This window comes from Cibotium barometz, chromosome 21 (genome assembly GCF_041138505.1).
Source record: "Cibotium barometz isolate CiBa-2024 chromosome 21, ASM4113850v1, whole genome shotgun sequence".
Lineage (NCBI taxonomy): Eukaryota > Viridiplantae > Streptophyta > Polypodiopsida > Cyatheales > Cibotiaceae > Cibotium > Cibotium barometz.
Window position 1 is genome coordinate 6638782 of NC_141066.1, and position 27783 is coordinate 6666564.

The following is a 27783-nucleotide window of genomic DNA, read 5'->3' on the forward strand; positions in this document are numbered from 1 at the left end:
GTCTCTCCACCCAACCCTACTCTCATCTGTGCAGTTGAAGGGAGCAACCCCTTTGTGCCTAGTCGCATGCACTCTCCATGGCCCGTGCAGTAGCCATGGAAATCGCCCCCCAAAAAAAAGGGGGACTCTTGCACAACTATGCAACACTTTTGTCCTCCAATGACAAGGCCTCTTGCACACCTAGGCAACGCTTTTGTCCTCCAATGACAAGGGGGCTTCTGTAGCGTCCATCCTTGTCCACGAAGGCGGACCTTTGTCTCTGCAGCACCTTTGCCCCAACGAAAGGGGGCCTTGCTGCAGAGACAAAGGGGACTTCTGCCCACCTCTGCTGAAGTTCCCTTTGTCTCTCATCTCCATCCACCTCTGCTGTAGCAAACCATGCAAGACTCGAGTCTACAGAAGCTGCCACAGGGGCCTTCAGCTTAACTTTGCAGCTTCCACCCCTGCCAACATAAGGCGGCCTTACACTAGCCTCACATCCGCCAGCTCGATTGCTGCTCTTCCGCTACCCAAATTTCTTCCTTCTGTTGCAGCTCAAGTCGGGGCCTGTTCCATTCGCACCCACCTTGGTGCATGTCATTCCAACGTGCTTGTCATCTTGGGACAACATGCACAAATACAGCAAGTAAAGGAACACAAATCATTTGTTGACATACAAATGAGTTCTCATGAATTGGTAAAAGGAACCTTTTTTTCAAGGGGTAAAAGCAAACTCTGGAGCATCACTCTTGAGAACTGTTCTAGGTTTTTTGAAGCAATGCTTAAGAGTGAAGTCTACAGTTCAAATTGGTCGTATGTTGGAAGCTGCATCAGTGAGTGTTGTATGTATGGTGCCACATAAGCCCTATATTAAAAGAGCAAGATGATTAGCAGAAAAGTATTAAGCAATATCACTCTCAGGGCCCTTGCTTGTTTCAACTGATATGGCTTATTTTAGCTCATGTGGCATCTCACGTGGTGTAGCATCTTCTCCCTCGAGATTGGCACTTCCTTTGGAGCTGAAGAGATGCCCCTCGTGCTGTCAACATCCCAGATCTCCAATCAGTCAACGACCCAGATCCTGCATCTGTCTATGGCCCATATTCTTTGGCCTTTAACAGCCATGATTCAGCTCTCATGCGCGATCCATCACCACTAATGCTGCAGCATGCAGTTATATATATAATTGTGCATTGGCAAGGAATACTGCATCAACATATGAATAGCAAACACCTTGGTCCAGTGTAATTCCTCCTCTCACTAATTAGCTCTTGGGGCTAATCATGTTTGCAGCTCCTCTCATGAATTAGCTCTTGGGGCTTATCATGTTTGCAGCTTCTTGATGATAGATGCATGGCCTGAAGGATGTGATCGATGGTGGGGGCTGCTCACTCTAGCTTGCTTTTGCAGTTTCTTCGGATATTGTAATCCATGGCTTTGAGCTTCACGCTCAAATGAGTGCTGCCAAAAGTGCCAGCACAATGGTAGCTGCCTTGAACTTTGTAGAGCATGCTGTGCAAGGAATATAAGCTTGGGGTTGATAAGCTTCCCCTATTTTGTGTGCTTGCCTGCAGGTTTTCCATGGGTTGGGATAGTGAAGTGGGGCCTTACATAGAATATTCACAAAAGCTAAGTCCCATCCACCATACCGTACTATCATAGAAATCGTATGCCTCATCCGATCCACCACGACATACACCATGTCTGATCGACCACATCGAATTGCCATGAAAGCCACCACATCATGTAGCAAAAGAGATATACTATCATGAAAACAGACAGCCTGCCACATGCTACCATGGTAGTAGCATGATCCACCACATCTGTAGCAAAAAAAAGATCATGAAAGTAGTTTGCCAAATCCACAACATTATGATACCATGAAAGTAAGATGCCAAGTCAAATCAATAACAGTAAAGACCATGAAAATAGCATGGCACATGCATGCAAGAGATGCGAAAACTACTCCAACATCATGAAAAAGTCCATGCATGGCAACATGTCCAATCAGGTGCACTCCATCATCATAAAAAAGGCCATGCATGGCAGCATGCCCTATATGGAAGCACATCATCCATGTCAGAAGAGAGAGAGGCCATGCATGGGCAGTACTTTTGGTTGGCATAGGCCTCTTTCAAGTACAAATAGCTATGCGATTCATGTCCATTAAAATCCATTTGTGTTGCAAGAGGGTTACGACTAGTAAGGACACATACCTTGATTACCCTTGCTAGAAAACGATGCAGACTACAGGGGTTATGTTATGATTTGTGGCTCTCAGATTCAATTGTTTGTAAAGCAATCACTTTTCTTCCTTGGAAGCCTCCTCGCCTATTACAAGACCAAGGTACATAGAGATTTGAATTTTCCACAAATTGAATAATAAAAGAAATAAACTATAGATACCATAGCATAACTCAAGAGCATAAGAATCAGAGACCACAACATTGAGTGCAATCTCTCCCCTCATGCATGTAGCTCCACTTCCACGACATGAGTATTTTGAGAATTGTATTCAATAAATAGCCCAAGGAGCTATTAATAGTTGTGCATACAAAATTGGGTTTGCTTTTCCACTTTTACAAAAATAGCTCAACACTAAAGCTTGTTCACACACTAAGTGTAATAATCAAAGCTCTTCTAACATATGTGCTAGGAAAATAGCAACACTACACACAAGCGTGCATAAATAATATGTACAAACATTTGGCACGTGGCCAACAAAATAATAATGATCCGAGATGATATAGACAAGATGCTCCATATGCGGCACGCGCACTGCTCATCACCTATCTCACAAACGTAAACGCATTAGTTGTTTCAATTAATTGCTCTTCTCTACAATTAATCCCAATATGAAACATTGATAGACACAAACACAACATACACTTACCACTTGTTTCACTATGATGAGAGTATCATTATACCCATCATCTAGCATGGCGTGTATTGCCACTTGTTACACTTTCAATTAGTATGGCACATCAATTGCATAAATCACTTGTTTTGCTTCGACCGTATGCAGTTGTCTAGCATAGTTCACTTGTTTCACTTTGACCACAATACAGTTGTCAAGCATGCCACTACTTATTACACCTCAGCAACATACACCCATTAAACATGGTCCTCAAGCTATACCAATAACACTAGGTAACCAGCATTTAATGCGGCGATACCAATTCACTAGGATGGCACACTAGTGTCCGGGCATCCCCGTACAACTAAAGGGTGGACATTATGTAACATCACCTCAAGAATGGATCTTCGGACACCTCCAACTCGCATAGGCGAGATGACTATGAATTTCCTCAACCCATGCAGCTCTGAAGGCATCTTGCTAGCTCTCATTCCCACCAGCTCCATACCCTGGCTCCTCGCACACTACAGCACCGACATGGATCCCAAGTAAGCCAGGAAGCCACCATCCACTTGCATCTCCTTCTTGGACGAAGCAGATGGGTCCTGTTCCATCATCGTCCAGCACGAGCTTGAAAGCGAAGGGTAGGTTCCTGTAATCATCATCCACAGTGCGCCTTACCTTGCTGATCGTGGACATAACACTTCAGCACATCAAAGGCCAACTGGTTGTATATCTCTGTCTGGCCGTCCGTCTGTGGGTGGAATGCACTGGAAAAATTCAATTTAGTACCAAAGTTATCAAACAATGCCCTCCAAAAATGACTGGTAAACTTGGCATCTTGGTTTGACACTATGGTCCTAGGAATCCCGCCAATCGGGTAGCAATGCCGAATGAACAACTGGGCAACATCCAAGGCGGTCACATTGGCCTTGCAAGGAATAAGCATAACAAATTTGCTAAATCTATCAACAATAGTTAAGCACTGTGTATTACGCTTACTCAGACTGGGAGGCAGATTCGTGACAAAGTCCATTAAAATATCTTGGAAAGGACCCTCAGGAATTGGCAAGGGCTGTAATAACCCTATCTTCTTTACGCGAGGAGCTTTCAGCTTTTGACAAATATCACAGCGTTGTACATATGTAAACACATCTCGCCTCATCTTTGGCCAATAATATTGCCGTTCCAATTTCTCCAGAGTCGAATTCATGTCCCTGTGATCACCAGTAATGGCGCCATGGGCATCATGGAGAAGAGCAACCCTGAACGACTTCATGACACACAGTCGGCCTTTGTAGAAAAGCCAACCATCGCGTATCAAAAAGTGGCATGGTCCTGTGGCATCCAATGCCTGTTCCCACTGTGTACCGAATTCCTCGGAATCCGCGTACGTGTGCTTCATGTCATCTAGTTCTTTACCAACAAGATCGAGTCTAATGGTCTGAATCGAAGTCACTTGTCCCTTCCTACTCAAAGCATTGGCCACTAGATTGGCCTTTCCTAGAAGGTACTCAATCATACCACCGAATTGCTGGAATATCTGGCTTCAACGGTGTTGTCGATCACTCCACAATGCACTTGGCATTGTCTGAATCCAGCGTAATGCCTAATGGTCAACGCGAACCTCAAAGTCACAGCCATACAGAAAATGTTTCCAATGTTTCAAGGCCTGTATAACTGCTAGGAGTTCACGATTGTAGACTGAGTAATTTTTCTCTGCGGGCAGTAACTTACGAGACATGTAAGCTACTGGATGACCATTCTGTTGTAACACACCTCCAATTGCGATGTTACTCGCATCGGTGATCACCTGAAATGGCTCGTCCCATGAGGCAAGTACTAAACAAGGCGCTTCTGATAAAGCCACCTTGAGGTTCTTGAATGCCTCCAACGCTCGTGGAGGTTATATGGAACAACCCATCGACTATCCACCCTATGATCCTTTACCTTGATAAAACTACCATCGTCTCGCTGCATGTAAGTTGGACCATTGTCATCAACGCTAGTAGTCTCGCAAAAATTCCGAGGATACCGATGTTTGCAACTCTCGTTAACCATGCAAGGAGAGCGCATATTTAGTTCACCACATGGTCCATGGACATTACAATGACTAGTTATGTTGAGCAACTCAGGAAACATCACCTTGTTTGAAGAATGTAAGCCAATTTCTACTCCAGAAGAACCACGTATACAGCTTACTATGCATGATATTGGTGAGCCTTTTGAGGCCAGCATTTACAGCCAGGCAGTGGGATGCCTCATTTACTTATGTAACACAAGGCTTGACATATCTTTTGGGGTGTCTTTGTTGAGCAAATTCATGCACAGCCCAGGCACAAAGCATTGGCAAGCAGTCAAACGCATTTTCCGTTATCTTTAGGGTACCTTGGATCTTGGTTTGTTCTATCCCAGGGGGAGCAGCTTGCAGCTTTATGCATACAGTGATTCAGATTGGGTTGGTGATTATGATACCAGGCAATCCACCAGTGGGAAGTTTTACACTATTCCCATGCCCACACAAAGACTCGGGATAGCCCTATGGGCTGGCCCCTTTTCCTAAAAGCAAACTTTAACTACCTACTCAACGATCTGGAATCCAGTAACATACCAGATACACAGAATCACAGACATCATTCTAGAGGGAGACTCACAGCGCGGACAGGCATTGTTTCATGTGCAGGACAATGCACACCTGGCCTTGGACTCCCATGCAAGACAATGCACACCTGACCTCGGACGCCTAGCTGACTCATCCCGAACTGGGCTCACATGGGACCAGTTTACCATCCCAAGTCCTGCACGTTCTATACAGATATGTCGACGTGGCATCCAAGTGTGGGATGCACGTGACACACTTATGGTCGCCGGGCTACTTCACGTCAGGGTGGTGCTCATTCTCGAGACCGTCAGCCTTCTGTCCAGGAACGTGGATCTCTTCCTATGCAATATAACTTGTGCCCTCGATCTACCAGGGCTAATGGGCCTTCTTCTTCTCTGGCTTTTGATAGACAAGGCCATGTTAACACCCCTTGGGATAGAAGGTATACGAGTGAAAGAGGCAAACAATGGAATCAGCCCTCTTCATCCGGTCAACCATCTTCTGGGGTTTTGCAAGATGCTTTTGCAGTTTTGGGTGACTATATGAGTGATTTATGTACAGCGTTGGCTGCTAATGAAAGGTTGGGTAGGCCGCAGCCACGCTCTCATTGACTTTGTTTCTTGTCTTCATGAAGCTAGCTCATTGGAATGTGCACGGGATTTCCTCCCGTAAGAAGCAATGTGTCTTGTGGCAAACATTGTTGTCTAATCAATGATGGGATGTTCTTTGTGCGGTTGAGCACAAACAACATAGTCAGACGGGTGGTGGCTTTATATATAGAGGTTTTCATGTTTTCTTCAATGGACACCCTTCCACCCAGTCAGGGGTAATGATGATTGTCCATGATCGTTTTCAGCCTTCTGTTGTGTATCAAGATGTACATGGTAGATTTGTGGTTGTGGAGATCACTTATGAAGAACAACTTCTTTGGTTGGTTGGTGTTTATGCTCCCCATACAATAGGGGATCATTGTTCTCTTTAGCGGGATCTCTAACAATGTTTGAGGTTAGGAAAACCAAGTTTTCTCATGGGGGATTTTAATATCTGCTCTTCTGTTGATCAAGCTAATTCGCCTCACTCTATAATGGATAATCTGGAAAGGCCGGTTTGGGACTGTCCCCCTTAGTACCAGAACTTGTGCTTCTTGGCACCACACTTTCAACACCCCCCCTAGGTGCCATCTTGGACACTTGGGTGAGAGGCACATAACATAGGCATCTAGGCCTAACCAGCAAACTTGGCCTCACACACAACTAAGCATCTTGGCCTTACACAAACTAGGCATCTTAGCCTTACACAATCTACCATGGCTACATCATCGGTGCCAGCGGGTACAAACAATACAAATAGTACAAGGGGTAGGTGAAATTCCATAGCTTCAAAAAAGTCTTTCAATGTCTCCCCTGGATAGGAGGCTTCTACCACATTCGCTTGTTGAGGTTGATTCTTTGACCAACAGCTCCTCTTTGTGTGTCCTAGCTTCCCACACACGGTACATTCAAGCTTTGGTTTGTTCTTGAACTTGCATGTGTTAATTGTGTGACCCAACTTGCCACAATGATTGCATCTAGGCTTAAATTCCCTTTTACCAGCATAGAGTGCCGAGTCCCTTTGTCACGATAGTGACTTAGTTCATTATACACAGTCTCCTCATGGTTGCAGATACTGAAGTGACATGATTACAGAGGACCCCTACACTCGGATGGTCACGACTCTTCGCTCTAGAGACATGCCTCTTCATCAAGAGCCACACTCCTTCGACGACTGGTCACACCCCTTCGCTCTATGGTTGCAACTCTTCACCCAATGGTTGCAGCTATTTGTCCAAAGGATGTGTCTCTTCGCCTAGAGTCGTGACTATTGGTCATGGGATGTGTCTTTTCATTCGTGTCTCTTGGACTCCTATATAAGGAGCCTGTTGTATCACAGTTTCAATCAATCAATCAAACATCTGTGCTCAAGTCTCTCGAGTCTACTTTCAGTTTCAGTCTTAAATACACAGATAATTAGGATGAAATACTAAGTAGTAACAGTAATCCTCACAGTGGTATCAGAGCAAATTTTTCCCGGGCCTACGGTTGTGAGCCTCTCACCCTCTCCGCTCTACTCCCCTACCCGGCATTGTATGGAAGCAGAAGAAAGATGGAACCTACACTTACGAGTATGAGGTAACCCTAAAACTTCTTTACTAATTACACATACATAAAACAGATACACAGGTGTGTGTGTGTGTGTGGCGTACCCGGTATGTGTGCGGAGGTGACTTGCCGGTAACCCTTTGTGTGCCTTTTCATCGGATCGTGCCCTTTCATGCGTACTTCTTCCATCAGCGCTGGTGCCTCTTCACCGCAGCCATCGCACCTCTTCCCAAGAGATGGCACCTCTTCGCGATGCCCCATGGCTGCGCACCTCTTGGCCACTTGTGCAATAAGCGCTCGTCATGCAATTCAGCCAGTGCAGGTCCTTTTTTACGCGCAGCCCTTCATGGCTTCAATAAACGGCAGCCTACCCAGCCAGCCCATTAATTAACTTGGGCGTTTTCACACCTCAGCCGGTCCTTTTATTAAATTGCGTGCCCTTTCACTAAGTTAAACAAAAAAAAAAAGGAGAACATGGGGCCAGCGCAGCATCATAATCAGCCGGCCAACCCATTCGCTCCTCTCTCACGCTGTTCCAGGGAAGGTTCTGTCGCGGCAGGTAATCCTCTCCACTCTGGCACATATTCACCTTCTCAACCAGGCGTCCAATGGAACCCAACAGCAATCAGCCAGAGCTTTACATCTCGTACATAGACGAGGTCCCGGAAGCCATATTGCCCGAAAATCCTCGCCCAGCCCCGGAAATAATTATTATACCCGATACACCCACACCGGAGCCCGCCCCATTACCCGAACCTGTTGCAGAGCTTGTTCCGGCACTCGAACCCGCACCCGTTCCGGCTCCCGAACCTGTTCCGGCTCCAGCACCAATCCCGGCTCCAGTTCATGTACCAGGTCCCCTGGAATATTTATTATACGTCAGTCACCGCCACGCCACTCAGTTACAGGCGTGGGTGATCTGGCATATTTACTTGACGTGTCCAGCACACCATCTTGCTCATTACGAGTTTATTTTGGGACGGTACCCACATCTTGCGTATTCCCTGGACGAGTGCCATGTGGATGCAGTAAACCGGATCATCTCGCTTCAGCCCTTGGTTCGAGTACACAGCGAGCTCATTGTGCCAAATTACACTCCATTAACCCCTACAGAGACACCTCCTGTCGACAAGGTGGAAGACTACGAGCCTTCGGAGTTCGGCTCCAATTTCTTAGAAGAACTGGGAGACGATTCACTGTCACTCTCTCCTCCAGCAGTACCACATATTTCACCAGCTTCTCCGCGCTACTCACTCTAGCAGATCCAACATGCCATCTATCTCAGAGGAGGAGGGCCAGCAACACGACGAGCAAATGCAAGCCATTACATCATTACGCAAGCAGATGGAGACACTTCAGCAGACTTTTTCGACATGTCTCTCTACCATCAGCAGACGACTCGACCAGTTGCAGCGGCCCCATCCAGCGCGCACACCAGCCAGTGATCGACAACCATCTTCTTCAGAGTCTTCGGTAGCAGAAAATGAAGATGAACCAGATCCAGCTGCCGAGGTAAACAATGCAGAACTCCAACTTCTTTATAAAATATTTAATGCTGCACAAAAAAAGAAACTCGATGTCAAACTGCCTGCCCCTTATAATGGTCGCCGCGACAAGCGCGTGCTTGACCAATGGATATTCAAAATGGAGGTGTATTTGACCAATACCGATTTGGTCGAAAGCAAGAAGGTTTCTTTAGCCAGTTCACTACTCAAGGATACAGCACTTCTATGGTGGCAACGACATGTTGCAGATGGTAAGCACACTCCTACTTGGGATAAATTCCGGCGCGTCCTCCGCAAGGCCTTTGAACCTGCCAGTGCAGACTACCATGCCCGGTCTGCTCTCCGCTGCCTAAGGCAAACAGGATCCTCAGCCGCGTATATCCAACGTTTAACTCTGGAAATTGAGAGCCTCAGCCCCGCTGACAAGCTACACAGCTTCATCGATGGGCTTGAACCCAACTTACAGGAAGATGTGCAGAAGTTTAAACCTCTCACCATAGATGCTGCCATTGCCTATGTAGAGCGCCTTGGAGATCTACGACGACAACCTAGGACATCCTTCTTTGGCAATCGGTCCTCAAACAGTGCTCGTTTCTCCAGCACAATCGCAGAGGAAATTTATCTCAACCTGAGTCTTAATATTCCCAATCCTCTGGTCAGCAATCTACTTGGCAACAGCTCTTTCGGCCTAGATTTTCAGGTCAGGCAGCAGCCTCACAAACAGGATCCTCTTCCAACAACAACAATCGAAATCGAGGACGCAACTGGCAAGGTCGCCGACCCAACAATCGCCGCAATTTTCGCTGCGATACCTCAGCAGGTCAGCAAGCCTCTACATCGGCACCTTCAACCTCTCAAGACAACCCTCCAGGTCTTTGCACGATTTGCAATGGACCACACAGGTGGTATGTGTGCCCAAAGCGTAATTCTCGCCAGAATTCCAACATGGAATGTTGTCCCGAAGGTGAACATGGACATCATCATCATCTTTCTACGCCAGAAAAAGGCAAGCAGGTGGTTCATGCAGTGCGAGTTTCTAAAGTTGTCAGTGCTTTAATGTTAAATGCCCACAACCATACTTCAGTGCCTATTAACCTTTCCAATCAAGTTTTGAGCTTATTGGGATTTATTGGCCAGCATCCTATCAATGTTCTTGTTGATAGTGGATGCTCAACTAATTTTGTGGGAACTGCTCTCGTCAGCAAGTTGCAATTACCTACTCAGTAGAGTGCGGAAGTTTTCCAAGTGGAACTTGCAGATGGTTCTTTCTTGCATTGCAGTAAACGGATTCAGCAGTTGCATTGATTATCGTGCCCTTAATAAGCAGACAATCAAGAATAGGTTTCCCTTGCCTCGCATCGATGAGCTCTTTGATCAGTTGCTTGGTGCGAAGGTATTTTCGAAGATTGATCTGAAGTCAGGCTATCATCAAATCAGGATTCGAATTGGAGATGAGTATAAGACAGCTTTCAGAACAAAGTATGGACATTATGAATTTTTGGTCATTCCTTTCATGACTTTGATGAATGACATCTTTGGTCCTTATTTGGATAAGTTTGTCATCGTTTATCTGGATGACATTTTGGTCTTCAGTAAGACTTTAGCAGATCACAAGCATCATTTGCAGATTGTCTTCGAAGTACTCCGTACGAATGTCTTGTACATCAACAAGAAGAAGAGTCAGTTTTTCAAAGATCATGTGGAATATCTTGGACACATCATCTCTGGACATGGTATTGCAGTTGATCCTAAGAAGATAAAGGTCATTGTTGATTGGCCTTTGCCACTTACAATTTCAGATGTGCGATCTTTCTTGGGATTAGCAAATTTTTACCACACCAAGGTTCACAAGTTCTCAGATATTGCTGCTCCTTTGACGGCCCTTACAAAGTTAGATAAATTGCATTGGTCACTTGAAGCTGAAAAGTCCTTTAATGATCTTAAGCATGCGTTGACAACTACTCCTGTTTTGGCTATTGCGGATCCAACTCAGCCATTTGACGTCATGACAGATGCTTCGGATAGAGCATCTGGAAGCGTTCTTATGCAGAATGATCGTGTTATTGCTTTTGATAGTCATAAATTTTCGGCTATTCAAATGCGATATCCCGTTTATGACAAGGAATTTTTGGCAATTGTTCATGCTTATAGAACGTGGAAGCATTATCTTCTTGGTGCAAATTCAGTGGTTAAGACAGATCATCAGTCTTTGACTTACATCTTTACTCAGCCAGTGATGAATCCTCGTCAAGGACGATGGGTTGAATTTTTGGCGAATTTTCACATGGCGATACTCTATGTTCCTGGATTACAGAATGTGGTAGCAGATGCTTTGAGCCGCATGCCTCGAGCTACGAACTTTGCTATCTCAAATGTGCAGATGGAGATTCCTGCGTGTTTTAAGCATAAGTATTTGACAGATAGAGACTTTGGAGATGTCTTTCGAGCTCTCAAATCTCTTCATCCTACTGTTGCAGAAATGAATATGTTTGCCGCATATACAATTGCAGATGATTTACTTTATTACCTAGATCGCATTTGTGTTCCTCACAATGCATCTTTGCGGAAACTCCTTATTCAAGAGCATCATGAAGTACCCTTTGCAGCTCATCCTGGAATTAACAAGACATATCGTCTGTTATCAGCAACATACTTTTGGCCTTAGATGCAACAGGATGTTATTAAGTTTGTTAAAGCTTGTCACTCTTGTCAAATTATGAAAGCTTCACGACAACTTCCTCAAGGATTGCTTCAGCCTTTGCCAGTTTCTCAGGAAAGGTGGGAAAGGATAAGCATGGATTTCATCACTACTTTGCCGCGTTCGCAGAAAGGCAATGCTCAAATTTTAGTAGTGGTTGATTGGTTTTCAAAAATGGCACATTTTATTCCCTGCAAGAAGACAGTTTCTGCTCCAGATCTTGCAGCGTTGTTCATATAGCATATTTTCAGAATTCATGGATTGCCAAGATCTATTGTTTCAGACAGAGATCCAAAGTTTACTGGACATTTTTGGACTTCCTTATTCAAATCTCTTGGTACGAATCTCTTGTTCAGTTCTGCTTATCATCCTCAGACAGATGGACAGACAGAAAGAGTAAATCAAATTTTGGAAGAAATGCTTAGACATTATATTCAGACAAGATTAGCTTCTTGGAAAGAATACTTGCCTCTTGTGGAGTTTGATTACAATAATTCTCCGCATTCAGTCACTGGAATGACTCCTTTTCAAGCAGCATATAGTCACACTCCGCTTGTGCCTACAAACTTTGTTCTTCAACACAAGGTGGCATTAGCAGATCAGTTAGTTCAAGAAATGCAAGATATTCTTGTGCAAGTTCGAGACAGACTGGTTCATGTTCAGCAAAAGTATCAGAAGTATGCGAATAAGCACAGAAGGCATACTGAGTTTCAAGAAGGTGACTTGGTTTTGCTTTATGTTGCACCGCATCGATATAAGACAGTAAAGTCAGTCTTTCCGAAGTTGCGACCGCGTTTCTATGGTCCATTTAAAGTTATAAAAAAGATTTCAGTTGTCAGTTATAAGTTGGATCTTCCACCATCTTGGGGAAAAATTCATCCGACATTTCACATCTCTTGGCTCAAGGAATACATACAATGAGATTCATCTATTCCGGAGTTATCTTCTTATGTTCCTGAGATTGAAGATGATCACATTATTCTTGTTCCTGAGAAGATTCTTGACGTTCGCAAGACGGAAGATTACTACAGAATTTCTTGTTAAGTGGATGGACTTGGATGAGTGAGATTCTACTTGGCAGACAGATGAAGAAATGCAACAATATCCTCAACTCCTCCAAGAATTCTTTGGCAGACGACAGACTCTCATTTAATCACATGGCTTTTATTTTAAATGGGAGGGAATGTCACGATTGTGACTTAGTTCATTATACACAGTCTCCTCATGGTTGCAGATACTGAAGTGACATGATTACAGAGGACCCCTACACTCGGATGGTCACGACTCTTCGCTCTAGAGACATGCCTCTTCATCAAGAGCCACACTCCTTCGACGACTGGTCACACCCCTTCGCTCTATGGTTGCAACTCTTCACCCAATGGTTGCAGCTATTCGTCCAAAGGATGTGTCTCTTCGCCTAGAGTCGTGACTATTGGTCATGGGATGTGTCTTTTCATTCGTGTCTCTTGGACTCCTATATAAGGAGCCTGTTGTATCACAGTTTCAATCAATCAATCAAACATCTGTGCTCAAGTCTCTCGAGTCTACTTTCAGTTTCAATCTTAAATACACAGATAATTAGGATGAAATACTAAGTAGTAACAGTAATCCTCACACCCTTGATGAGGACGCTCCATTTTCATACTTGCTTTTCATCTTTTGCTCATGTTAAAGCAATGAAGCTTGTACATCATTTAAGGTTAAGTTAGAGTTGTTAGACAAGATTTCAACTATGTTGGCATACTCTTCTTTCCTTTCACAACTAGCAAGCAAAATAGCTTTAGCTTCATCATCATCAAGTACTTTACCAACCCGCCGTATGGCTGAGACAACCTCCACCACCTCAGCAGGTCATCCATGAGGATCATCTCATGGAATGTACAGGGCCTTGGCGGCGCACACTATGTACATTTTCGTGGTTGCTTGAGGCAGGAGCTTCAGAGATGCCTGGTTGGGGGCAGTATTGATATTCTGATGATGCAGGAGCACCATTGGAGTGAGAGCAGGATTCGGAGATATGGTTCGGTGATGCCTGGTAGATGGGACAATTTTTGGTCTGCAGGTTTTGGCCCCTTGGGAGGGCAGGGAGGAGTATGTATGGTCATTGCGGATGCATGGCGGCAGGCCATTGTGGATCGCAGGGTCATTGTGCCTAGTAGAGCGCAGTACGTTATTCTAAGGATGCACGATGAGCACATTGGTGTGCTCAATGTCTATGCGCCCAATCATGCTAGTGCCAGAGCAGAGTTGTGGACCCTTGTTACAGATGCATTGCTCGAGGCCGCACATTGGTGTGTTGGGGGAGACTTCAACATGCTTGAGGACCCGGCCGATAGGGTGGGAGGCAATCATGTTACAGTGCACGGCACGGAGCTTGCAGCTTGGGATCGATTTTGTATGACACTGCAGATCACTGATGCATGGCAGCATGAGGCTTTCTCCCGTTCTCAGGGTAGTCTTAACGGAGGCACGTGATGCTTGCAGACAGACTGTGTGGACCCATGTGCAGAGGAGGGTCACAGATTGTATGCGCACAGCTTTGGGAGCCCCCTTTCAGAGGATGGGCTTGTTGAGGCTTGAGGGCCCTCCCGCGTCATAGTTGCCCTGGGGAGGACGGTTTGACGCCTGCCTTTTTTATGCGGTCCGCAGGGTTTTCAGCATGTTTTGGACACTGGGGTGATGCCACAGAGTTTTTCAGAGGGCTTGATCTTTCTTATCCCCAAGGGGGAGGGAGTGTCAGATGATATTCGGCAGTGGAGGCCTATTACGATCCTCAATACTGTTTACAAGGTCCTAGCCAAGGCCTTGAGTTTGAGGATCCAGCCCTTCCTTGGGGATTTGATTCATGCTACCCAGACAGGCTTTGTCAAGTAGCGCAGTATCCTTGACAACATCTTCACCTTCTGGGAGGCGACGGCCCGAGCTAGGTTTCTCGGCGAGGACTTGGTCGTTATGCTTCTCAATTTTGAGAAGGCATACAATAGAGTCGATTGGGGTTTTCTGGAGGCCACTATGCTTCGCCTGGGTTTTGAGCCAGACTGGATTCGAGGAGTGGCGGCTCTATATTCCACAGCTCGTAGCCAGGTGTTGATGGCAAGAGGACGAGGGCCAAGTTTTGAGCTGACCAGATCAGTCCGTCACTCACGGGTGCCCTCTCGCTCCGTTCCTTTTTCTTTTCTTTGCAGAGGCTATGAGCATGTATCTGACAGCAGAGGAGGTTGGCTTGAGAGGACTCCAGCTTCCAGTCCGGGGTGAGGACTTGCTTGATTCTAAGTTTGCTGATGACACGGGATTGTTTTTGCATGGCAAGGAGGCCAATCTACAGAGGGCAGAGCAGTCTCTACAGGTTTTTGGTGTGGCTTCGGGAGCATTGATCAATTGGCGCAAGACAGTGGCTTTTTGGATCAGTACCGCTCCCGCTCCAGCATGGAGCCCAGACCCGGGTTTTAGATGGATTCCTCCAGGCACAGCAGTGCGGTATCTGGGATGCCAGATTGGACTTGATTTGGCACCTAAGCAGCAGATCGCCCCGCTTCTTCTGAGCATTCGAAAGAAGCTTCTATATTGGAGTACAGCTCGGCTTTCCTTGGCTGGGAGGTTGGTGGTGACAAATCAGGTGCTTTTAGCGACTATGTGGTATATCACGTCTTGTTGGATTTTCTCGAGCTCTTGCATCAGCCAGGTACAGAGGCTGATCAGGAACTTTCTTTGGTCAGGGCAGGATGGTCAGCCGGCCCGAGCAAAGGTTGCTTGGGCAGTTATTACTCTTCCGCTGGCCTAGGGGGGCTTGGGCATTATAGATCCAGCTGATCAGAGTAGAGCCTTGTTGGGGAAGCTTATTGTTCGAGGGTTGCTTCCAGGAGCTGAGCCTTGGAAGGAGCTTCTTTTTCAGCGGCTGCAGGCTAGAGCTCCCCCAGCAGGGGGCACTTGGGCACCAAAGATACGGTGGATCTTCATAGAGATGAGGAGGACAGGCCTCAGTAGAGGATGGGAGGACAGATTTGCCTTGAGCATCCTGCGAGCTTGGGAGTTGCTGAGACCGGGGCTTTCGAGAAACCTCCCACTTGTGATGAGGAGCGGGCCAGACAGCCGCTCATCTAGAGCCCCGCGGTACGCACAGAGCAGGGTCATATGCTGGGTTCTCGGCCTCGTCTAGCCTGGGGACCATTGGCAGCAGGCCCAGCACGCAGTTTTGGAGATTGGCAGGCCTTTTGCAGTCTCCCGGAGGAGATCCAGGCGGAGAGGCTGAGTCACTTCAGAGGGGGGCTGATTATGAGGGATGACATTCATGAGGCACTCACTGAGGAGTGGTTCACGCCTTTCGAGCCAGCAGCCCCACGGTGGATGGGAGCCTTTACACAATTGGAGATCCTGATTGCTGTCAGAGCTTGCACTGAGGATGGTAGATGCCTCTACTATGAGATACAGGATGAGGGCAGACTTCAGAGAGTGGAGGCGGAGTCGCCTTTGGTTGCAGAGTGCATCTTTCAGAGGATACGGGTAGTGGCCGCCGCTTCTCGGAAGTGGCATATTGATCCAGACCCTACAGATGTGGACTCTGATTGGCGCATATGGGCATATGCTGCGCGCCCCTTGGCTCGGCTCCAGTGGGACCCTAGCGAGTACGAGTGGCATGATCCTTATGCGTCCCCCGAGGCCACAAAGATCACCTTTTTCCAGTACACTGTTCGGTTGGGGAGGCATATTTTGACTGCGAGGAGGATGGTCTCTCCAACTGCATCGGAGCATTGGTGGCTACAGGGACCCTCACAGGAGTTCCTGGAGGATTTTTGGACCAGGCTCTGGGCTAGCAGACAGGCAAGTAGGATCTCGACTTTCTAGTGGGGCTGGTTGCCCACACAGGGGCTCTACAGTTGGCACCTAGCTACAGTGGCCTTCCGTCGGCCTACGTCCGATGCGGCCACCCATTGGAGACACAGCGACATTGCCTATGGGACTGTCCACAGGCATAGCAGATTTGGCTGAGGATTCTGCGCATTTTGGCCCCCCTCTCTCCAGAGGGAATGTATACGTGGGGAGCCGCTACTTGGTCGACTTCGTCAGGGCTAGCTATGGGATACGAGACGGAGCAGGCCAACTAGGCCATCAGATTCATTGGGGGCCAGCCTCGCCTTGTTCCTTCACCCGTTTTCTCGACAGCCGGCTGGACACAGGAGAGGGATTTACGATGGGAGCTCCTCAGCAGCCTCACCATATGGTTCACCTGGAGAGCCCGTTGTTCCAGGGCTTTTGAGGGGAGACTAGAGCCACTAGCAGAGACTGTTCGGGCTATCTGGCAGGAGTTGATTCACACCCTGCGAGGACAGTATGACCGCATCCCGGCCGACTCGGATCGAGCGATCTTGCGACGCCAGGCTTTGTCTATGCTCTACACGCGGGTACCCCCCGCTGGCACTACAAGCCACCTGTTTGGATTTTCCCCCCTCCTATTGTATGATATAGCCTCTCAGTTTATTTTTTGACGGCTTGTGCCGCTTGCCATTTGTGGCAATCCTTCTTACCATGCCCTATAATATGACAGAAAAAACATCTATTTTCTAACTGGTACTTCCTTTGCTCCTCTAGAGGAAGATAACCTACAGTAATGCCTGCTTTAGCCTTTTCATCAGGGGTTTTCTTAGGTTTAGATTCTTTATCTTTCTTACCCCCTGAACTGGAGCTATTACTGCCGTCCTTAGCATCTTTAGAAGAAGCGTTACCTTTCCCTGCCTTTGCAGCTGATTGCTGCTACTGGGGTTTGGTACTGGACGGAGATGATTGCTTGGGCTTGCCCCCGTTCAGCTTCATCTCTTCATTTTGAGCGAGAGTCAGAGCCCGGTCATATGTACTTGGTTCAAAGTTACGAACTATGAACCGAATGTTAGAGTATAATCCACGAATGAATTGCTTCATCTTGGCCTGCGCAGATAGCCCTAACTGCTGTGCTGAAGTAATAACCTTTCTGGAAAACTGATGCGTTGGGGATCCGTTCTGTCTAAGTCCATAGAACTCATCTTTCGGACCGGTCATGTACTGGGGTGGGAGAAATCTGGTCTTCAGAGGTCATGGACAAAGATGTCCCAGTCAAAGGCTGTGACACCTGTAGCCTGGTCTATATGAATACTAGACCAATGCTACCACCAAGTGACTGCCTCACCAGTGAGATGGGGAGCCGCTAAGTGGACTTTATCTTGTGAGTCTGTGATCCTAGCTAATGGAAAATGATCATTAAACTAATGAATAAATTGATTAACTAATAAATGATCACACTTACCATCATACTTACTGAAGTTTGGTTGCCTGCGAATGACAGTGGTTGATGCTGCTACGGACTACTTACTGGTGACACGTATGACTGGGGAGACTCAGGAGAGCTACTGATACCTCAAGTGTATGGCCTCCCTTTCCCGTTGGTGCTCGAGTAACATACATTCTCGATCAAGCTCACGTTGGTGTTCCCGAGCGGCGAGTTCAGCCTGACACCGGTCTTCGTCGGGCTTCCTCATAGTCCCGTCTTTCTGCTTTTTCTTCTTTCCTTCGGGCCTCATCCTCTCTCCTTTGTTGTTCCATCTGAAAGAAGAGGGAGATGTAGTCACGTGCTGCTGGAGGCGGAGAAGGACATAATGCTGCTGCCTCCAAGAGTTGGAGACACTCCAAGAGCAGCTGGTTCTGAGCTCTAAGAAGAGCTATGGTGTCTGCTGTAGGCGGAAGAACATGGTCTCCTTCGGGAGAGACGTCTTCTGGTTGATGAGTACTCTCTTCTATAGACATGATGCTGAAGTCGGTGGTCATGCCGGAACGCAATCTAACCATCCAAGGATGCCCCCACGCTAGGATACGGTGTGTGGACAATCTGAATCTGATACCAATGTGATATGCAGCGGAAGTCTTTGTATTGGAAGATCCTGTCACACCGTCTTCTGTATCCTGAGTTTCGTGAGTTTAGCAATCCACTTTAATACTTCAAACTTTAAAGAGATGAGAGAGATATATACGAGAACTGTACACCAGATTGGGTCCCAAATTACCCACTGAAGGGCCCCCTATCCCGATAACGAGATAGTATTTGCTTTATTACTTCAGAGAGAATGATTGTGGACTGTAGATAAGCCAAAAACAAGATCTCGGAGGATCGGAAGCCTGGCTGAACTGTACACGGCTGTAGAAACACCTCAATGAACTGATCTCGAGCCTATGCACTCTTCCCAAGGGCATGAGGAAGGGCTGCACAGCTGAGGCCGAGAAAAGAAGGCAGTGGACTGCTCTAAGCTATGTTAGAATGCTGTAAATGCTTATGAATGATAGAATACCTTTACCAGATGACTGATGTATGCCTGGATGATGCACTAAATACTAGATACTGATGTAGACTGATGAATCAAGGATGAAACTGCTTGAAATCTGCAAACGCAGGTCTGTAGGGCTGATTACTGGTGTAGGACTGATGCTCGACTGAAACGCAGACTGTAGGGCTGCTGTGGGACTGTAAACACAGGGCTGGGCTGCTGTAGAACTGTAAACGCAGGCCTGTAGAGGACTGAACTGCAGGCGGCTGTGTTCTATGCAGAAACGCAGAGGTGCTTGCTGTTTTGGGCTTATGGATGTGTTGTATGGCTCCGCCTATGGTTGTAGGGACTGCTGAACTGCTGCGTTGGAGAACCAAGGCACCATGGCTGAAGCAAAACTCAAGTACTCCAAGGGCTGGATGAGACTAGTCTAGGGCTGAAGACAAGGGTACTCCTAGGGCTGAGGAGGAAAGCTCTTAGCACACTGAAGACTGAATGAGAAACTAAGCCCTATGCAAGCCTATTTATACTAGATAGGGGTTGGTCTGTTAAAATATAGTATCTCATGTGGAATTAAGTCGTAACATTGTGAGTCGGCCAACCTTCATATGTGGATATATAAACATACCCATGCACACCATTGTAATCAACTATTCATTGCTAAATCAAGTTCAAGTTGTTCGCCAACCTCTCTCTCGCTCTCTCTCTCTCTCTCTCTCTGTGTCAACTTTTCTCTCTATGTGTGTGTGTATTCCGCTGCACCAACTCTGACATGGTATCAGAGCTGAGGCTCTAGGGTCCTTGGACAAGCGCATAGAGAGTGCGGTTCGCTGCCGACGTCGTGGCTTAAGGTGCTGCAGGCGACGGCTCTCTTGGCAGAGGCGGCACAGAGGTCAGAAGTGCTGTCAGTACTACTGTAGGCAAAATCGGCGGCAGGCGGCTGTTTGCTGACTGGGCAGAAGGCGACATTTGATGGCACAGGCGCACAGGTGATGCACAGGGCTGATACAGGCGTTGCAGGCTGTGCACATGTCAGAAACAGGCGAGGTAGCGCAACCAAGCAATAGACAAAAATTCAGACTGGACTTGGGTCTGTTTCGTGACAGTACCAGCTGTAGTGGTGGCGCAGAGCTAACAGGGCTGAAGTGGTGCTGCTGTCGACAGAGGCGATGCTGAACAAGGTAGCAAAGTACATAGCCCAAGGCTTGAGGAAACGCACAAGGCGAGCAGACCGGGTCGACTGAGAAGAGGTGGACGGAGTTTTCGAGATGGGACTCCCGTGTTCGAGCAAGGACGACAAACTGAATGGCGACAATTATGCGCATTGGAACTTGATCATGAGGCTATGGTTTAGCAGAAAAGGCTTATGGGACATTGTTGATGGCTCGGAGGAACGTCCCCGAAGGGATAGCAATCGGTTTACACGTCTTCAGGAGGAGGAGTTTCTCAAATCTCTTGTGGATTGGGATGCTCACAATGCGAAGGCGATGTCGGCGATTGCAGAATCTCTCACCAAGGAAATTTCCCCCGCCATTCAGACTTTAAAGACTGCCAAGGAAATGTGGTCAAAGCTTGCAGGAATGTTTGATCGAGACTCAACAATGCGAGCAGTAACCCTTCTCGGCCAGTTGTTTTCTATCAAGTTTGAAACCGGGACATCTATGCAGTCACTTCTAATGAAGGCAAAGGTTATCCATGATCAGTTATCGGCTATGAATAGTGCATTAACTAGTACCCAGTTAGCTACCTTGGTTCTTACGAAGTTGCCTGAGGAGTATGAGATGGTCTCGAGGGCATTACGCTTACAAGTCACGAAGGAAAAGCTGGAATTTGATGATCTCAGCTCTTTTCTCATTGAGGAGGAAGCAGTGCTCATTTCCCAAGGCAAGATTCGGGTTCCGAAGGATGTAGAATCGGCACATGCTGCATCGGAATCCAATAAGAAGTCCAGGAGCCGTTGTTATAAGTGCGGAAAGCGAGGGCATTTGGCTCGGGATTGCAAATCCAAAGCTAAAGCTCACACTGGCACATGCTCCAGCATTCTAGCTTGGTGGATGGATGCTACCACGTGCTTCAGCCAGAGAGAGGCATGTGAGTGGCAGAGAGGGACAGTCTGTGCTCCCGTTTTTTGGTGATTTGGACCCGTGTGTCGGAGTTTAAGGCACATGCATCTGGCATGGAACAGCTTGACAAATCTATGGACGTGATGTGTTCGTAGTTCATTGGTAGTAGACTATGGATGGGATGAGTTCCTAGTTCATTGTCAGAGAATTTTGGGCGTCATGTGTCGACAGTTCAAGGTTCAGAGGATTTTTGGACGTGATGTGTTCTCAGTTCAACGAATGGGGGATCATGGACGTGGAGTCATCTGCAGTTCATTATTCTATGTGGCAGCTGAAGCTCAAGATGGCATTTTCTTGTGGAGACAGGTTGATTGGTGCATTATCCGAGGTGTACCTAGCAAAGGCCACGCTAGGGTGTCCATGGTTGCATCTGCATCGACTTGGTTTCTTCATCTATGCCCACTATGAGCTACAGAGAGGGTGTTAAAATATAGTATCTCATGTGGAATTAAGTCGTAACATTGTGAGTCGGCCAACCTTCATATGTGGATATATAAACATACCCATGCACACCATTGTAATCAACTATTCATTGCTAAATGAAGTTCAAGTTGTTCGCCAACCTCTCTCTCGCTCTCTCTCTCTCTCTCTGCGTCAACTTTTCTCTCTATGTGTGTGTGTATTCCGCTGCACCAACTCTGACATGGTCAAGTTGGCTGGTCATAATTTAATAAACTTTATGTTTATAAATGACATTGAATGCTAAATAAATACCATAAAATATGGAAAAAATACCAGATAAATCCTAGTAAATTCCCTAAGGCTTCTGGGATGTTCTAAATGATGCACAGGCATATGAATGTATATTATGGAGGATGCAAAGTGCTTTCTGATGCAAACCCTAAGGCTTCTACTGACTCTACATGCATGAATGATTCTCTCCAAGTGGGTTAAGGGACTTGACTGACTGACTGACCTGCTAAGGCTGAGAAATGACCTACGTAGCTCGTGCCTGACTTATCCTAGACTGAGGATGTACAATGGGGTCACGGCGTACGACAATTATCATCCTACTAGGTTCTAATAATGTACAAATGTTGCACTGCTGATGATGAGCCATCCTGGCACCATGCACTGAGTGCAGAGTGCATGTGACAAGAGAAGTACAAGTTATGCCTATTATTAGCAAGTTGTGCATACACATTCAAGGCTGTGGATGATGAGGACTTTCTTGTAGCGCCTATGAATGGCTATGATGTATTGCTTGGAAAGCCTTGGCATACACGGGATCAGTGCAAGGCTTACAAGACCAACACGATCACCTTCATGCATAAAGCCCGAGAGCATGTGATTGATGCTGGTGAAGAGCGTGATACCATTCCCCTTGTATCTCATGTACAAATTTAGAAAGTAATGAAAAAGAGTATTTTTGCGTACTCGATTTTAACACGGAATCATGTTGAAGAAAATAATGTGCATCTAAACACTCTTAGTAATGATAGACTGAAATTCTTGCAAGAGTACAATAATTGTTTTGCTGATGAGTTGCTATCCGTACGACCGAAAGATCATCATCGTATTGATCTTTATCGTGTAAGTGCATCCCAAAAAGAGGAGATCATGAAGCAGGTAAATGAGCTTTTTGAGAAAGGTTTGGTTCAGCCAAGCTCTTCCACATATTGTTCACCCATTCTCTTGGTTCAAAAGAAGGATGAATCTTTTCATATGTGTGTGAATTATAGAGTTTTGAATAAGCTCACCATCAAGAATTGGTTTCTGATTCCACACATAGACGACATCCTTGACAAGTTGGATGGATCGGCATGCTTTAGTCGAATTGATCTCAAGAGTGGGTATGATCAAGTCCATGTGGTGCCTAGGGATGTATATAAAACTGCTTTGGATCGTATATTCTGTGGATACAGGAAATTTAAAGGTGTCTTCTTTGATGACATCCTAGTCTTCTTGAAGACTGAAAAAGAGCATAGAGCTCATTTAGCTATTGTTTTTGAAGAACTCCGTAAGCATAAACTCTTCATAAATGCAAAGAAGAGTGAGTTCTTCTTATCAGAGATGCATTATCTTGGACATTTGTGTCCAAAGATGGAGTGCAGATGGATCCTGCAAAAATTGATGCAATTCGAAATTGGCCCGAATTGAGATCCGTAGTTCTCTTGGATTATGCTCTTACTACCGCAGGTTCATTTGGCACTTTGCATGGATTGCTTCTCCTTTGCATGACTTGACAAAGAAGAAGGCTACATTCAAATGGATTGATGTAGAGAGATGCATTCCTCAAATTAAAAGATGCAACTACACATGGTCCACTGTTGATCATTCCGGATTTGCAAAAGCCATTCAATGCGGAATGTGATGCATCTGGAAATTGCATAGGAGTTGTCCTAAATCAAGAGAGACATGCCGCGGCTTATGAGAACCGTAGATTGCATGATGCAAAGCTCTCTTGGCATTTATGAGAAAGGGCTCTTGGCTATAATTCATGCACTTACCATATGGAAACATTACCTTCTTGGGACTGATTTCACTATGAAGACAGATCACCAAAGTTTAAGGTATTTTCTTACCCAAACTAAATTGTTCGAGAAGCATATAAGGATGGCCAATTTCCTCTCTATGTTTCATTTTCAGATCTTGCCCACCCCAAGAAAGAAGAATGTAGTGGCAGATGCATTGTCACAAAAGCCGTATGTAGCAACTATCTCGGTTGCCTCTTATGGAGACTTGTCTACCATGCGTGATTTATATCATACGGATGCTGATTTTGCCAGCATTTGGGCTAATTTGATGGCTGGTCATGCACATGCCTAATATGTGATCAAAGAGGGTTATCTCATAAAAGATAATTGCCTATGTGTGGTCTCTGACACGAGGCAAAAGGTTTTGGACAAGTGCCATACTCCTCCAACTGTGACCCCACCAGCCTCTACTCCCCCATTTACAAGCCTACCTGGACAGAGCCATTGCCATCTGTAGAGTGAGATGCCCATGACCACGAGGATCGCGTCCACGACTCCCTCACCATCGGTAGATTCGAGCCATCATTGCCCGCCACCGGAGTTTACCGCAACGATTCAGCAGTTCAGCTTTCAGCTCTTGGCTCTCTTACGATGTTACTATTTTCATTCTTTCTTTCAGATTTGTTATGATGAGACATCATCATCATCAGTTGTACCTTGTTTTGGTCTCATGGGCCATTTCGGCCTTTAGGAGACGTTAATCTCTCTCTCTCTCTCTCTCTCTCTCTCTCTCTCTCTCTCATTGGGGGCCTGATGCTCCTCTCATGTTCGATGTTCCATGTTCTTGGTATTCCATGATGAGATTCCATGGACAGTTTTGTATCACCCTAGTGAGATAGCTTTGTTTTGTTTCTATTTTATTTTCCATTCCATGATGAGATATGCCATGGACATTATTGTATCACTTTGGTCTCATAGGCCCATTGGGTCTTTAGGAGACGCTTGATATACCTTTCTTTCTCTACAACGCAGCTGAAACAAAAAAGGGATTGAACTTACTAAAGTTTGAGCAGCCCGTAAAGAAAGCAAATGAGTTGTTTTTCACGATGCAAAAGCTCTCATTCAAAATTTTCGCAACTGGGACCTGGCTGCTTGTCCAATGGCACTTGTTGCTAACATAGTCTCACCAACATACAATGACCTCCAATCTGGCATTGTTGTGAATGTTACATCTCCTAGTGACATAATAGATGAACACTACGACTTCCTTTTTAGTTTGGTTGGACGTTTCCTTTCTCGGACGAGAGATTTGGCTAAGACTTTCATTGGCTTCATTTATGTATTTGGTTATAGGTTGTTTTGGCCTTCCGTAGACAACGATAGAAATCCGCCCCTCTCTCTCTCTCTCTCTCTCTCTCTCTCCACACGTGTGTGAGAATGCATAAGTGTAAAGAAAGACATGCGTGTTTCAAAGCAAATCACATCTATCGTTGATGATACTGGACCTGGTAAACTTATATCTAATCTCACTTCCTACAAGAGGACAGCTTGTTGAGCAAGATATGGAACAAGTCTGCAGTCTTATGAGCCTAAACATAAACATTCCACGTCTGTAAAGACTTGAACACTTCAGTGACATGAAGTCGTAAAGAACCTCATACAACAGTCCTCTGGTTGCAATCTCTGGCATTCTTTAACTTGTAATCAACTCTACATTCCAATGCTGGCCCTTCATCATTATTCTCTAACTCCTCATCTTCATCTGTGGTGTCTCTACAAAACTCAACTTCAGCTTCCGCAAGATCTTCCTGGTCCGAGGACAAATCTTCTGTGCTGTGGTAGCTATCATTTGACGAATTCGCGCCGGTGGATTCCATGGCTGAATCATTACCCTCCTCAATGGAGGATATATCATGTTTTCTTACATAGCTTTTTCCTTCTGTTTCAGCACTCGTACTGCTGCTGCAGTTTGCAGCTTCCATAGCCGAATCAGCAACTTCAACCTTCTTAATTTTTTGACAAAGAGCCATCAGGGTATCAAAGTCAGCATCTTCCTGGTCTGGAGAAGAGTCTTCTCTATTTACAATGTTATCATTACTCGTATTTGCGTCAATCATGTCTGCAGTGGAACCAGCAGCTTCCACCTTTTTCGGTTTCCTAGCATCCATCAGAGCAGTATATTGCTCCTTGAGCAGATTCCATTCATTCTTATGAACCAAATTGCCCTCCTTATAACCCTCTTTTAAAAAGATGGTGAAGCGTCCGCCTTTCCGTGACACATAGAATATAGAGTGATGTCGGAGAACCATGGCTAGAAGACTCTGCGGAAGCCTGTACTCCTTCCGAAAGTGTCTGAGGTAATCAAACACTGTCTTCTTCTCCACAGTCATGCTGAGGACCTCATGCAGAAGGGCGACCTGCCGCTTCTCAAACACCAAGGTGTTCTTGTCAAAATCTTTAGAATCTGCATATGGTGAAATGAAGGGGCGCTCCTGAAACTTTTCAATGCCCTCCTGCTGCTTTTTTGACAATCTGAGGGCTTTCGACACGCACATCTTGAACAAGGGTTCCCCAGCCGAGTTGAATTCACATGCAGCTTTTGCCCGAGTCTCCAAGCTCGTGACTGCCAGGGAAGGGTCCCAGCAAGTGAGCTCAACAACAGGCCCATCTTCATTCTTGAACTTCTCTTCCACAACCCTAAAATACTGAGGGTAAGCATATACCATCCTGCTATGAAAATCTGCAGGAAACCCTAGATCACGCCGCAACTGTGCAATCTTCGGCACATGGATGCGTCGCTCGACCGACATCATGAGGAGCTTCCTAAGATTCTGCACAGCAACGGCTTCATAGCTTTTTCTCAATGCAATCTCCCGGTCAACAAGCAGCTGGGCTTGTGGGGAAAACCCACACCATAGGTGATTCACTTCGTCTTTGTAAAGCTCAAAGATGGCAGGGTACTTGGAGATTAGGGTTATGAAGCGAGCCTTACCTGTGAGGCCGACATGGGTTCTGAGCTTTCCGAGCTCTGCAAAGGAAAAGACATTCTCTGGCTCTTTGAGCAGGATGTCCTTCAGGGCCATGACCTTCTTGTAGGGTTTTTCAAGGTCCACAAGGCGCTCATACTCCTTCTCTCTCGTCTTTCTGGTCATTCCAGGGATGTTGGAACAGAAGAAGCGCTGCTGCTGCAGCGCAGGGTGAAACACTGCTGCTGCACATACATGGTTCTCGCTTCTATGCAAGAGCTTCTTCCTCTGCATTGCCTTTGCAACAAGGCCCATCATTGGTTTCTTGCCTTTAAGCCCTCCAGTTGTTCGTGCTGCCTTTTACATTCATTCTTCAAAGCCTCCATGGCAATTCATATTGAGAACCGAATTCGTTCATTCTTCAAAGCCTCCGTGGCAACCTTGATGTCTCACGGATCGGCTGGGAAAACTACTCCCAAAAACCAGGGAATTGAAAATACAATCACAATCACACACAGAACCCTACGATGTCAGGGCTCAAGCCCACAACCTCTGGTTATTAGGGTGGGTTGTGATTAGCTGAGCCACTCGAGCAAAATTTAATCTGTACATCTTGAAAGTCATCATAAAATATTGTTTGAGTTATCAAAATCTTGCAAATCTTTGAGTTTGAAAAGCTTGTATCTTTATGCAACACTTGAAAAGCTTGATATGCATCGATCAAAGCTATAAGCATCTTGATATTAACGGCATAGCAACATGCAAGTATTGGTCTTATAAGAACACATCATAGTGCATGTGCATGTTTAAGCCATTAGTTTAAGCAATGTAGGAATTTTGCACTATTAATATCAATTGTATACATACATATGTAAATAACCATATTTTTATATGTCTTAAGAGCTCCCACACTTTCTTTCTAAAAAAATTCAAGACCAAGAAATGTGTCCTTCCTTGGGAACATTGTTTCTTGAAAGCCTTTGAGTTTTGGAATCTTACAGACCTATGTTAAATTAAGTATATTTTGGCTCAACCAAGATTATGGGTTTATGCAAACTTAGTGACTAAATTCTTTGGCATACTTTTTTCATTTTTATGACACAACCAATGATAGATGTTTCAAAAAAAATGATTTCCCACCCTTATGATCACTTTGCATGCACATTGCTAGGATTTATCCTTCTAGCATTCATAGGTCAAAAGATAGAGAAA

At 45.8% G+C, this 27783-nt stretch overlaps 3 protein-coding genes across 5 annotated transcripts; 2 read left to right on the top strand and 1 right to left on the bottom strand.

Annotated features, from left to right (window-relative positions):
- Positions 1-226: 226 nt before the first annotated feature.
- On the bottom strand, positions 227-27299 carry LOC147626785 (protein WHAT'S THIS FACTOR 1, chloroplastic-like). 3 transcript variants are annotated; one of them, XR_015268418.1, is made up of 3 exons: positions 25260-27299; positions 2196-2310; positions 227-1802 (listed from the first exon to the last, which is right to left on the bottom strand). XR_015268418.1 is itself a non-coding variant. In XM_086815338.1 (1 exon), exon 1 carries the CDS (start codon positions 26887-26889, stop codon positions 25261-25263), a length of 1629 nt encoding a protein of 542 aa, XP_086671464.1. In that variant the 5' UTR covers positions 26890-27298; the 3' UTR covers positions 25106-25260. The 3 variants fall into 3 exon arrangements, 1 of the variants encoding a protein (XP_086671464.1); XR_015268417.1 differs by having other exon boundaries at positions 25111-27298; XM_086815338.1 differs by lacking the exons at positions 227-1802; positions 2196-2310 and having other exon boundaries at positions 25106-27298.
- On the top strand, positions 7940-9249 carry LOC147626786 (uncharacterized). The gene has a single exon (XM_086816092.1). It carries the CDS (start codon positions 8185-8187, stop codon positions 8833-8835), a length of 651 nt encoding a protein of 216 aa, XP_086672218.1. The 5' UTR covers positions 7940-8184; the 3' UTR covers positions 8836-9249.
- On the top strand, positions 8846-11746 carry LOC147626787 (uncharacterized). Its single transcript, XM_086816070.1, has 3 exons — positions 8846-10087; positions 10409-10727; positions 10824-11746. The coding sequence occupies exons 1-3, from the start codon at positions 8846-8848 to the stop codon at positions 11744-11746; spliced, it is 2484 nt and encodes an 827-aa protein (XP_086672196.1).
- Positions 27300-27783: the final 484 nt, after the last annotated feature.